Raw genomic sequence first — 12805 nt, forward strand, 5'->3', positions numbered from 1 at the left:
ATTGTGAAAAAAAATATCACAGGAATGTTGAAAATTCACAAGCTGTACCAAGACACTAGTCTAAGTTAACAAATGCTGTGTAAGCCATGTCTCAATGAAATAAAACCCAACCAAAATTTATTGAAGGAGTCGTTAGTATAGGAGTCTTAAATAAAGCACTTGTCTTCACATCTAACTCATCTTGGTGTCCATTTCATTGGTGTGGTAAAATAAAAATTAAAAGAGAGAAAAAACAAGTTGGTTGGAAACATAGCATTAAATTCAATGCAGCAACAGACTGATAAATCAAAGACTGTTCATTCTGAGGAAGAGTAGAGAAAAGCAAAGACAAAAAAAAAAAAAAAGATTAAGCCAGTTACATGTACATACTGCTATATTTAAAACAAATAACCAACAAGGACCTACCATATAGCACAGGGAACTCAGCTCAATATTTTTAATAACCTAGATAGGAAAAGAGTTTGAACAAGAATAGATATATATATATATATATATATATATATATATATATTACTGAATCACTTTGCTGTTTGCAACTTCAGCCAATACATCATTGTTAATCAACTATACTCCAGTATAAAAAGTTTTTTTTTTTTTAATGTAAATCTGTTAAAGTCAAAAGTCAATGATCTGACTTTGTCCTATCATGGGAAAATGGTCTGAGTTTTGCTGATTGGTTGGCAGTATCAAGCACTTACCCAGTGGGCTAACTCATAGTGGGTCTCCAAAGTCTAGGTCATTTAGGTCTACACAGGTGTCTGCAGAGCTAGTTGGCCAGAACACAGAGGTAAAAGGATAATTTTCAAAAGGCTAAAATCATGACACTCATACAAAGGTAATTAATTAATGAGGGAACTAGTTAGATATTATATCCACTTCAAATGGGAATTTGACTTACAAGGACTTACATTCTTTACTGAACAAAGATGTATTTGCACTGCCATGAACAGAAATCATTGCCATTACTTAAACAAGACACATGTGATTACCATCAGTATTCACAATTTAAATTCTATCTCTATAGGATTATTAAATACCCTGCCTAGTCAAAGACAAAGGCTCACATTCCTATGAAAGTGAAAGTCTCTCAGTCCTATCTGACTCTTTGTGACCCCATGGACTATACAGTCCATGGAATTCTCTAGACCAGAACACTGGAGTGGGTAGCCTTTCCCTTTTCCAGGGGATCTTCCCAAACCAGGGATCAAACCCAAGACTCCTGCATTGTAGGTGGATGCTTTACCAGCTGAGATATAAGGAAAGCCCCAAAATACTGGAGTGGGTAGCCAATCCCTTCTCCAGGGGATCTTCCCAACCCAGAAATCAAACCGAGGTCTTCTGCACTGCAAGTGGATTCTTTACCAACTGAGCTATGAGGGAAGCCCAACACATTCCTATAGAAACATATAATCCCAGAGGACCCACTAGACAATACCCAGTATTCCATTGAAAGGGTACCCAATAATCTCTTAATCCCAACTTCCAACATCTTAATCCCAACTTCCAGGTCATTCTTAATTTCCCCTAACAGAAAATATTTTCCCGTTACCTAGAGCAAGACCCGATTAGTTTAAGATAAAAAGGCCAGTCTTCCCTCCAGTGCAATTAAATGACGTTCAAGGAGAGGAAATCAAACGATGTTCAACCACTGACCAAATGTGTCTCACTGCAGAGAAACGAGTCTGCAAAAATACTGAAAGTGAGTCCCAAGGTGATCTGTTTTAGTATGTGCTTCATGAAATAAAGTTATGAATACTAAGTTGAGTCCTGAGGCTTAACAAGTATAAATCGGGTTTCTTTACTTGATCCTGATATAATAGAGATAAACAGAAATGTTGTCAAGGCATTTTACAGTGCCTTCACCTCAAACACTCTTGCTGTATAAACAGAAGTTGATTTTGAAGGCAGATGGGGCGGGGGGGAGGTGGTCCTGGAGGAGACAACACTATAAAGAATTTGTCAAGACACAAAATCTTGAGAAGCAGAATTATTTTGTTTCAGACATGGGTATAATTATTCATAAAACAATGCATTAATAAAGCTGCCAGATTATTAAGGAAAAATAATCATATTAGAAGTCATAAAGAAGTAGTACATATACAGCCAGTATAAGGATCTATCAAAAATACTACAGAACAAATTATTAAAATGTCATATTGGATTAAAAAAAAAGTTTATTTTTTCCTCTCACTCTTTCTCTTGCTAGAAGACAAAACTGAATTCCCCATCTTTGGAGCTGATGCAACTATATGAAAAATTGTTCATAAACAGTTTTCTCTCCTTTTCCCTCCCCATGAGCCTGGAACACCATAGGTAATGGACATTTAATTTGTGGGTTAATTCTTCCCATTCATAACTAGTGACCCATAGAAAAGATAATCTTTTAAAAGATTATGGATGCAGCCACTTTGTAGGACTTGCACAGATAAAATATTAAAATAAACTAAAAACCCAGATAATACAGAAAGATCTGTATTTAAATACATTGAAAATGTGGAAAGTAATTACTGACATGAGAGAGAACAAAATAGATAAAACTAAATTAACAAACACATCATCCTTTGGCCTCTAACCAGATGAGACTGACTTACAACATAAACTAACTGATAAAATCTTTCTCATTATAGCTTTAAAATCCTCAAAATTCTCTTCTGGCAGAGGAAATTGGATAAATTCCAATGCTGTTGATGGGAAGTGATGAGAATGTAGCTGAAAAATGCTGTTTAATTATATTTTTTCCTTTTAAGATAAGGACTACATCTTAGGAGACAAAAATAATTTTTCTTTGAAAGATAATCATATGAAAGCAATGAAGCTAGACAGAATGTTTTTATCAATTGATGAGAAGGCTTTTAACTTTCTTTTTTTAAAGCTGGATGCCTTTTGTCATTTTAGGATAAAAGATTTATTTTGAGTACACTGGTTTTTAAAGGTCTTAAGACCAATTGAACCATGTTATCACAAATTGAGTCATTCATTAAAATTCATTTAAATTCATTAAAACTGGAATATTTCAGGATCGTTGTGTTATAAAATTTTTGTGTTATAAAAATTTCCTGAGTGGTAGCTAATTTCAACAAAGATAGAAGGATATCTTTATCTCAAAAATAGATGCCAGTTGATTCTTTAGAATTAGAGATCAAATAAATATAAAAGACAAAGACTCAAGTGTAGATACACACTAGGAGAGATGGCTCAGTCTCCTTTGTATATTGGTTGAAGGCTACTGGTACTACAGTTTCTGATATGAGTAAGTGAAATAATACCCACCATCCTACTATTTTTTTTAATTAATTTATTTTTATTGAAGGATAATTGCTTTACAGAATTTTTCTGTTTTCTCTCAAACCTCAACATGAATCAGCCATGGGTATACATATACCCCCCCTTTTGAAAATCCCTCCCATCTCTCTCCCCGTCCCACCCCTCTAGGTTAATAGAGAGCCCCTGTTTGAGTTTCCTAAGACACACAGAAAATTCCCATTGACTATTTCACATATAGTATGTAAGCTTCCATGTTACTCTTTCCATACATCTCACCTTCTCCTCCCCTCTCCCCATGTCCATAAGTCTATTCTCTATGTCTGTTTCTCCATTGTTGCCCTGTAAATAAATTCTTCAGTACCATTTTTCTAGATTCCGTATATATGTGTTAGAATACGGTATTTATCTTTCTGTTTCTGACTCACTTCACTCTGTACAATAGGCTCTAGGTTCATCCACCTCATCAGAACTGACTCAAATGTGTTCCATTTTATTGCTGAGTAATATTTCATTGTGTATATATACCTCTACTTCTTTATCCATTCATCTGTTGATGGACATCTAGGCTGTTTCCATGTTCTAGCTATCGTAAATAGTGCTGCAATGAACAATGGGATATATGTCTTTTTCAATTTTGGTTTCTTCAGGGTATATGCCTAGGAGTGGGATTGTTGGGTCATATGGTGGTTTTATTCCTAGTTTTTTGAGGAATCTCCATACTGTCTTCCATAGTGGTTGTATCAATTTATGTTCCCACCAACAGTGCAAGAGCGTTCCCTCTTCTCCACACCCTCTCCAGCATTTATTGTTTGTAGACTTTTTGATGATGGCCATTCTGACTGGTGTGAGGTGATATCTCATTGTAGTTTTGATTTGCATTTCTCTAACAATGAGTGATGTTGAGCATATTTTCATGTGTTTGTTAGCCATCTGTAGGTCTTCTTTGGAGAAATGCCTGTTTAGATCATTTTCCCACTTTTTGATTGGATTGTTTTTCTGGCATTGAATTGTATGAGCTGCTTGTATATTTTGGAAATAAATCCTTTGTAAGTTGTTTCATTTGCTATTATTTCCTCCCATTCTAAGAGTTGTCCTTTCACCTTGCTTTTAGTTTCTTTGGTTGTGCAAAAGCTTTTAAGTTTAATCAGGTCCCACTGTTTACTTTTGTTTTTATTTCCATTACTCTGGGAGGTGGGTCATAGAGGATTTTGCTTTGATTTCTGCCATCGATGTTCTGCCTATGTTTTCCTCTGAGAGTTTTATAGTTTCTGGTCTTACATTTAGATCTTTGATCCATTTTGAGTTTATCTTTGTGTATGGTGTTAAGAAGTGTTCTAATTTCATTCTTTAACATGTAGCTGTCCAATTTTCCCAGCACCATTTATTGAAGAGGATGTCTTTGCCCCCATTGAATATTCTTGCCTCTTTTGTCAAAAATAAGGTACCCATAGGTGCATGGGTTTGTTTCTGGGCTTTCTATCTTGTTCCATTGGTCTACATTTCTGTTTTTGTGCCAGTATGATACTGCCTTGATGACTGTATCTTTGTAGTATAACCTGAAGTCAGGAAGCTTGATTCCTCCAGCTCCATTCTTCTTTCTCAAGACTACTTTGGCTACTTGGGGTCTTTTGTGTTTCCATATGAATTATGAGTTTTTTTGTTCTAGTTCTGTGAAAAATTCCATTGGTACTTTGATAGGGATAGCACTGAATCTGTAGATTGCATTTGGTAGTAGTCATTTCACAATATTGATTCTTCCTATCCAGGAACATGGAATATCTCTCCATCTGTTTAAGTCATCTTTGATTTCTCTCATTAGTGACTTATAATTTTTTGTGTACAGTTCTTTTGTCTCCTTAGGTAAGTTTATTCCTAGATATTCAATTATTTTTGTTGCAATGGTGGATGGGATTGATTCCTTAATTTCTCTTTCTGACTTTTCATTGTTAGTATATAGAAATGCAAGTGATTTCCATGTGTTGCTTTTGTATCCTGCAACTTTGCTGAATTCACTGATTAGCTCTAGTAATTTTCTGATACTATTTTTAGGGTTTTCTATGTACAGTATCATGTCATCTGCAAATAGTGAGAGCTTTACTTCTTCTTTTCCGATCTGGATTCCTTTTATTTCTTTTTCTTCTCTGATTGCTGTAGCTAGGACTTCCAGAACTATGTTGAATAGTAGTGGTAAAACCGGACACCCTTGTCTTGTTCCTGATCTTAGGGGGAATGCTTTCAGTTTTTCACCATCGAGAATAATGTTTGCTGTAGGCTTATCACAGATGGCCTTTACTATGGCTATAGCTCTGATTTGGGGAGCTTGTTAATCTAACTCAATCAACACCAAATAGACTAATCAAAGACCATAACATCAACTAGCTCTTTACTTCAACTACTGCTAAATCAATATGAAGGAAGATTTTTCACATTTCTTTATTCCCCTTCTACTAACCTGTAATGAATATAAACTATCTTTCCTTCTGCAAAGAACCAATTCAACTTTGGAGTATAAATTTCCAAAGTTAAGGGAAGTTTGTAATATTTACACATCATCTATCTGTAACTGCTGGAATACTGCACATCACAGTATTCCAAACATACTAAGTCTGCCATGTGAACTACCGCAGACTTACTATGTTTGGAATACCATATTTGACTACATTTTAAAATTGCCAAGAGGAGTTTAGCTTTCTTTTGTGTGGCTGCCTTTCACTGTTTGTGTCTAAATTAGCTTGCAGGACATTCTTGGTGACAACTCCAGCTGGTATCTTATTTTAAACAGCAAATACCCAAAGTTAAAACTGGAGTCAATCAGTCCAAAGTGTATTTTCTCAAGAATTGTGCAGAGAATTAGAAATTGCCATTGTAACCTCCATTTTTATAGGGTCCAGCAATTGCATGTGAAAGCATCCTCTTATCCCTAGTGGTACCAAACTCAGAGGTCAACTCATTCAACGAATGCAGGATCTGCAGACAACTTAGACATATGTCCTTATCAGCTGCTGCTGCTGCTGCTGCTAAGTCGCTTCAGTCATGTCCGACTCTGTACGACCCCATAGACAGCAGCCCACCAGGCTCCCCCGTCCCTGGGATTCTCCAGCAAGAACACTGGAGTGGGTTGCCATTTCCTTCTCCAATGCATGAAAACGAAAATGAGGATGATAAAATGTATAATGATTTCCAAGACACACTAGGAGAATGGCAATGCAATTTTTGAGACTAAAATTATGAATGTTAGAATTCTTTTTGAGGCCAATTATAAAGACAAATAAATTACCACCAATGATTATGATTTACATAGGCTAGCAAAATGCCCTTGTGAAAGTTCAACATCAAAAAGCTGTGAAAAGTAACAAAGTTACTTTTTTAAAATATATTCAACCGTTTTGTAGCTTTTGTAATTATTACAAAATCTTTCTTATAAAATATGTTCAAATTACAGATAAGATAATTTTAAAAAACCCTAAATCCCACCCCCGGGAAGAAGTATCACTACTAATATTTTGGCTTTTATATATATATATATATATATATATATATATATATAGTGTATTTTAGAAATATAGAAAGTTTTAAGACTTGTTTTGTTACCAAGTTTTTCAATTATTAATCTATCTTGAGCAACTTTCCATGTTACTAAATATTAATTATATAATAGCTGAGCTTTATGTATATAACATAATTCAATTGTGTTCATAACATAATTTATTTAATTTAGAATGGTTATACTATCAACAAAGAACTACATAAATACAAGAGGATAATAATATAGACAAATTGGCCCTAAATGAAGAAAGGAAAGGTAAGACTCTTTAAGGATCAATATTAAACCAATTTTATAAGAAAAATAACAATGAGGATTAAACGAGTTAATACAGGTAAAGCTAAAAGCATTGCCTGACACATAATATATACTTTGAATATATTTCCCATTATTTTTCCAATGAACTGAAGGAATAAACTATTAAATATTTAATTGGCAGGTGATATGAATAAAAGGACATACCACAGTACTATGAAAAGACAAGATAACAGAGCTACATCACAAGATGTGTGTGTGTGTGTGTGTGCGCACACATGTGTGTGAGAGAGGGCTAAGGGAGAAAGGGAGACAGAGAGTACAAAATGAAGATAATATGCATTACAAGATAAAGCAAATTTCATTTTTAAGCTGATGGACTCCAAGCAAATTGTTACAGACCAGAAAAGGAACCCAGGCTAACTTTTAAATTGATAAAGCCCTTTCAAATATCATCTCATTCAGTCATAACAATAAACCTATGAGTTCTATGGGAGCCTTTGAGGAAACTGAAATTCAGAGAGGTTAAGTGACTTGGGAACGATAACAAAGCATTTGGGTTGGTGTAGCTGGGACCATAATCTCTGAATTTTAACTGCAAATTTTGTGCAATACTAGAAGGCAATGGCACCCCACTCCAGTGCTCTTGCCTGGAGAGTCCCATGGGCGGAGTAGCATGGTGGGCTGCAGTCCATGGGGTTGCTAAGAGTCGGACACAACTGAGCAACTTCGCTTTCACTTTTCACTTTCATGCATTGGAGAAGGAAATGGCAACCCACTCCAGTGTTCTTGCCTGGAGAATCCCAGCGACGGGGGAGCCTGATGGGCTGCCACCTATGGGGTCGCACAGAGTCAGACATGACTAAAGTGACTTAGCAGCAGCAGCATACTGCCTTTCATTTTAGACTTTTAAGACAAACACTGATAGTTGGGGGAATAGCCAAATCTATATAGTAGGTACCCCAAAAATGGCCGGTCTCTTGTTTTTACAAATAAAGTTTTATTGAAACTCAGCAATGCCTTTTCATTTATGTGTTGTCTATGGTTATTTGTATACTACCACAGAAAAGTTGAGCAGTTGCACCAGAGACCATATAGCCCCCAAATCCAAAACTATTCACAACCTGGACCTTTACAGAATAAGTTTGCCAACACCTGATTTCCTTGGCTGAACATAAAGTTAAGAACATTCTTCCACATGTGGAACAAAGCATGAAAACAAGGTTTGTGAATTCAAATGCGTAAGTAACCACAGATCTGAAAGATCTGCTTTTTATCCATTAAAGACTGACCAAAGAAAATAAGTAAAAAGGGAGATATTAAATACAAACAAATAATAAAGCATGATGCTAATGAACTACGAATTATAGGGTGGAGTAGCTTAAAAACAGTAATATGCTCATCCTGGGAAACAAACATATTTACATCATTATTTAATATGTGTAAAATGTATTATTGGCACCAGGATGGGAACTGAAAAGTAAGAGTTAATGTAAACTGTGATTTCTACACCTTTAGTAGAAAATTTCCTCTTTCTTTTCAGAAAAAAAAAAAAGAAGAAGAAGAAGAAGTAATGCACTCTCCAGGGAGAACAAAATACACTCACCATCTGGGTGAGAAAGTCTATGAACAAACAGTGATGTATAGTAGTGATGAAAGAAATTTTCATATGTTGAGGTATGGGGAAATCATTCTGCCTTAGACACAATTTAACTGGAACTTTAGGTGAACCAAAGCAGCCTGGTAAACATGCACTATACATCTGCTTTAACCATTAAAGAAAAGAAGGCATTTAAAAATAAAAATGGAGTAACTATGGTTCAGGCATTGAAAATGGAGCTAGGTGGCCATCACGGATGTGGTTTGAGGCACCTTCCTATATCACTAACAACCTGAATTTTCTGAACTGTATCAAACTCAAGGACACCACCAGTCATTCTCAAAATCATATCTGCTAGCAGCTGTGAACTGCAACCTTAGAGAACCCAACCCTTGCTTAACAAGCACCTTACTTCTTGCCAGTTCCAAACCTAATTCTTGACCAAAAATTCAACTAATTTTGCATTCTTTGCCTTAATAAGCCTCCCCTTTGTTGTAGTCCATAGAGCACAATTCAAGTGCTTTTTGAATATGTATCTCTTGGGCTGTAGTCCTCACTTTAGCTCAGTTAAACACTTTTCTATTTCTATTACAGATTTTTTTATCAATTATTTCCTATAAAAGTAGAAAGTCCCTGCTCCAGTTCAAGATGACGGCATAGCAGGAGGAAGACTCTGCTCCTCCTGTGAACACACTGGGTTTACAGCTTCATGTGGAACAACTTCCTCTGAAAACTGACTGAGGACCTCCTACTGGGCCAGACCAAGGAGAGAAGCCCAGAAGCAAGCAGGTAGAGGAGGCTGGGGCACAATCCAGCCATAAAACTCCTTCCCCACCCCAGGCGCAGCAACCCACAGTCAGGCGGGAACTCAAAATCCAGAGTGTCTCCCTGAGAAACAAATGGCTTGAACCCCACACCAGGCACCACCAGAGTTAAACACCTGCACCATAATGAGGAGCTTCCAAAACGTCTAGCTTTGAAAACCAACAGGGCCATTTCCACAGAACATCTGAGAAACGGCTAAAGTTCTCAGGCTCAGACTCACCTGCCCAGGGCCCAGCTCAGAACAGCAGATCCAAGGCCGCCCAGAAGTTGCAGGAGAAGCTCATTTGCTTTGTGCTTGTCCTGGAGGGTGGCCTGGGGTGGGCAGGATAGAGGTCTGACAAACAACTGCAGGCCTGCAGGGCGCCCTCCTGGAGCGAGACTGGCGGCGCCATCTTCAGGCTCCCGCCCCGCTGGCGCTGCCGGGATCTGCCCAGGGCTTTCACACACAGCTGGTGTCCACGGATAGCCCTCGGATCACCTGCTCTGAGGACGCCGGGCCTCACGTTCCTCCCTCTCTCAGGACTGTAACAACTGGAGAGACAGTTCTTGGCAGGCTACCACCTCCAGGGCACCAGACATATAGAAGACTCACCCACCTGTCTTTCTGTGCTCATCTTGTCCTGGAGCATCAGCCTGACCAGCGGCTTCAGGTTTAGTTCCTGGAGGGGCCCATGATGACTTGCCTCCAGGGAACCTAGGCCAGTGCAGGACATCTTTCTGCTCTCCCTCTGCCACTACAGCTCACTGGTATCTCCCAAACAGGAGCTTATACACACATCTGGAGCCCCAGTTTTTGTGCTTACCACCCAGGGAACACTTCCAAATCACCTGACTCTGATGGACCTTTGGGCTTATGCTGTGGCCCCTCAGGACTGTATCTATTTCATACATTAAATGCAGCTGCTTGAGGGTCTAGCTTCCCACCAGCTTGAATCTAGGATCCTCCCCTTTGGAACACTGACAGATCTTGGCACATCCTCAGTTCCTCAGTTCAGTTCAGTTGCTCAGTCGTGTCCGACTCTGCAACCCCATGATCGCAGCATGCCAGGCCTCATTGTCCATCACCAACTCCCGGAGTTCACTCAAACTCAGGTCCATCAAGTCGGTGATGCCATCCAGCCATCTCATCCTCTGTTGTCCCCTTTTCCTCCTGCCCCCAATCTCTCCCAGCATCAGAGTCTTTTCCAATGAGTCAACTCTTCGCATGAGGTGGCCAAAGTACTGGAGTTTCAGCTTTAGCATCATTCCTTCCAAAGAACACCCAGGGCTGATCTCCTTTAGAATGGACTGGTTGGAACTCCTTTCAGTCCAAGGGACTCTCAAGAGTCTCTCCAACACCACAGTTCAAAAGCATCAATTCTTCGGTGCTCAGCTTTCTTCACAGTCCAACTCTCACATCCATACATAACCACTGGAACAAGCATAGCCTTGACTAGACGGACCTTTGTGGGACCTTTGTTGGCAAAGTAATGTCTCTGCTTTTGAATATGCTATCTAGGTTGGTCATAGCTTTCCTTCCAAGGAGTAAGTGTCTTTTAATTTCATGGCTGCAGTCACCATCTGCAGTGATTTTGGAGCCCAAAAAATAGTCTGCCACTGTTTCCACTGTTTCCCCATCTATTTCCCATGAAGTGATGGGACCAGATGCCATGATCTTCGTTTTCTGAACATTGAGCTTTAAGCCAACTTTTTCACTCTCCTCTTTCACTTTCATCAAGAGGCTTTTTAGTTCCTCTTCACTTTCTGCCATAAGGGTGGTGTCATCTGAATATCTGAGGTTATTGATATTTCTCCCTCAATTCCTGGGACCATTAAAAAGAAAAGGGCTGTTCGTACACTCACAAATGTTTGAGGGACAACCAAGAGTTAGGGCAGGGTTGAATCATAAGCTTCACCACCTGCACAGGGCCACTCTTTCAAGACTGGGACAGGTGGCTGTTTTACCTAATGCCTAGAAAACAACACAGAGAGTAGCAAAAATAAAGAAACAGAGGCATATGTTGCAAATGAAAGAAAAAAATAAAACCTCAGAAAGATGGTCCCTTTTTCATAAGGATTGGCTGTTAGGGACAGAATATCTATCAATAGCCACTTGTTAATTTTTTGTTTCCATAAAGCCTTCTAGTGATTTTTTGCCTAAAAGTCATAAGCTGGCAGAACATTCTCCTCATTGCCATCTTCATCTCTCTGTTCCTGAGTGTGTAGATGACTGGATTGAGAAAAGGAGTTAAAACTGCATCAAATATGGCTAGAAATTTATCCAGTTGTGTTGGAGGAGAGGGTGACAGATAGAAAAAAATCAGTGGACCAAAGAACAGAACCACCACAATAATATGAGCTGACAGAGTGGAAAGAGCCTTGGATGAAGCACCTGAGGAGTGTTTCCGAAGAGTGACCAAGATGAATATATAAGATAGGATGAGCAAGAAGAAAGCACCCAAGGAAATGAATCCACTATTAGCAGTGACCATGAACTCCAGTTTATAGGTATCTGTACAAGCAAGTTTGATGAGCTGAGGAAGGTCACAGTAAAAGCTGTCTAAGACATTAGGGCCACAGAAGGGCAAGTTTACCACAAAAGCCAGTTGAGTCAATGAGTGAGTAAGACCAATGGTCCAGGCAACCACTAAAATAAAAATGCACATTCGTGGGCTCATGATGGTCAGGTAGTGGAGAGGCTTACATATGGCCACATATCTGTCAAAGGCCATGGCGATGAGCAGCACCATTTCTGTGCCTCCCACAGCATGGCTAAAGAAGATCTGAGCTATACAGCCCCCAAAGGAGATGACTTTTTGCTTCCTGAAAAGATCACAGATCATCTTGGGTGCTGCAATAGAGCAAAATATCAGGTCAATGATGGAGAGATTTGCTAACAGAAAATACATTGGGGAGTGTAAGTAAGGGTCAGATGTCACAGTGACCACTATAAGGAGGTTTCCCGTCATACTAGACATGTAGAAAAGACATGAAAAGCAAAAAAGAAGAAGCTGGATCTCCCAGGAACTGGAGAGTCCCAGCAACACAAACTCAGACACCACAGAGTGGTTGCCTCCACTCATTGATTCATTTAGTTGTTCATTCTCCTGTTACCTAAAGGAAGAAAATGAGACAATTAAAATTAATACTGTTACATTACTGCCATTTATGGAAAAGTGCATACATTTTTAAAGTCAAATATTACCTGAGAATTTCACAAAAATCAAATATTTTCCTTTTAGCCATTATTCCTGTACTTTCATATGACAATGACTGAGTGCCAGGTGGCCTGGCTAACACAAGGAATGGTGAGCAATTTGTGGACTGGTACCCAGAGG

The 12805-nt window shown here is 38.6% G+C and overlaps 1 protein-coding gene across 1 annotated transcript; it reads right to left on the reverse strand.

Moving 5' to 3' along the window:
• Positions 1-11569: 11569 nt before the first annotated feature.
• LOC113899614 (olfactory receptor 4F3/4F16/4F29-like) lies at positions 11570-12550 on the reverse strand. Its single transcript, XM_027552870.1, has one exon. The coding sequence runs from the start codon at positions 12548-12550 to the stop codon at positions 11570-11572; it is 981 nt and encodes a 326-aa protein (XP_027408671.1).
• Positions 12551-12805: the final 255 nt, after the last annotated feature.

This window comes from Bos indicus x Bos taurus, chromosome 10 (assembly GCF_003369695.1).
Source record: "Bos indicus x Bos taurus breed Angus x Brahman F1 hybrid chromosome 10, Bos_hybrid_MaternalHap_v2.0, whole genome shotgun sequence".
Classification (NCBI taxonomy): Eukaryota; Metazoa; Chordata; class Mammalia; order Artiodactyla; family Bovidae; genus Bos; species Bos indicus x Bos taurus.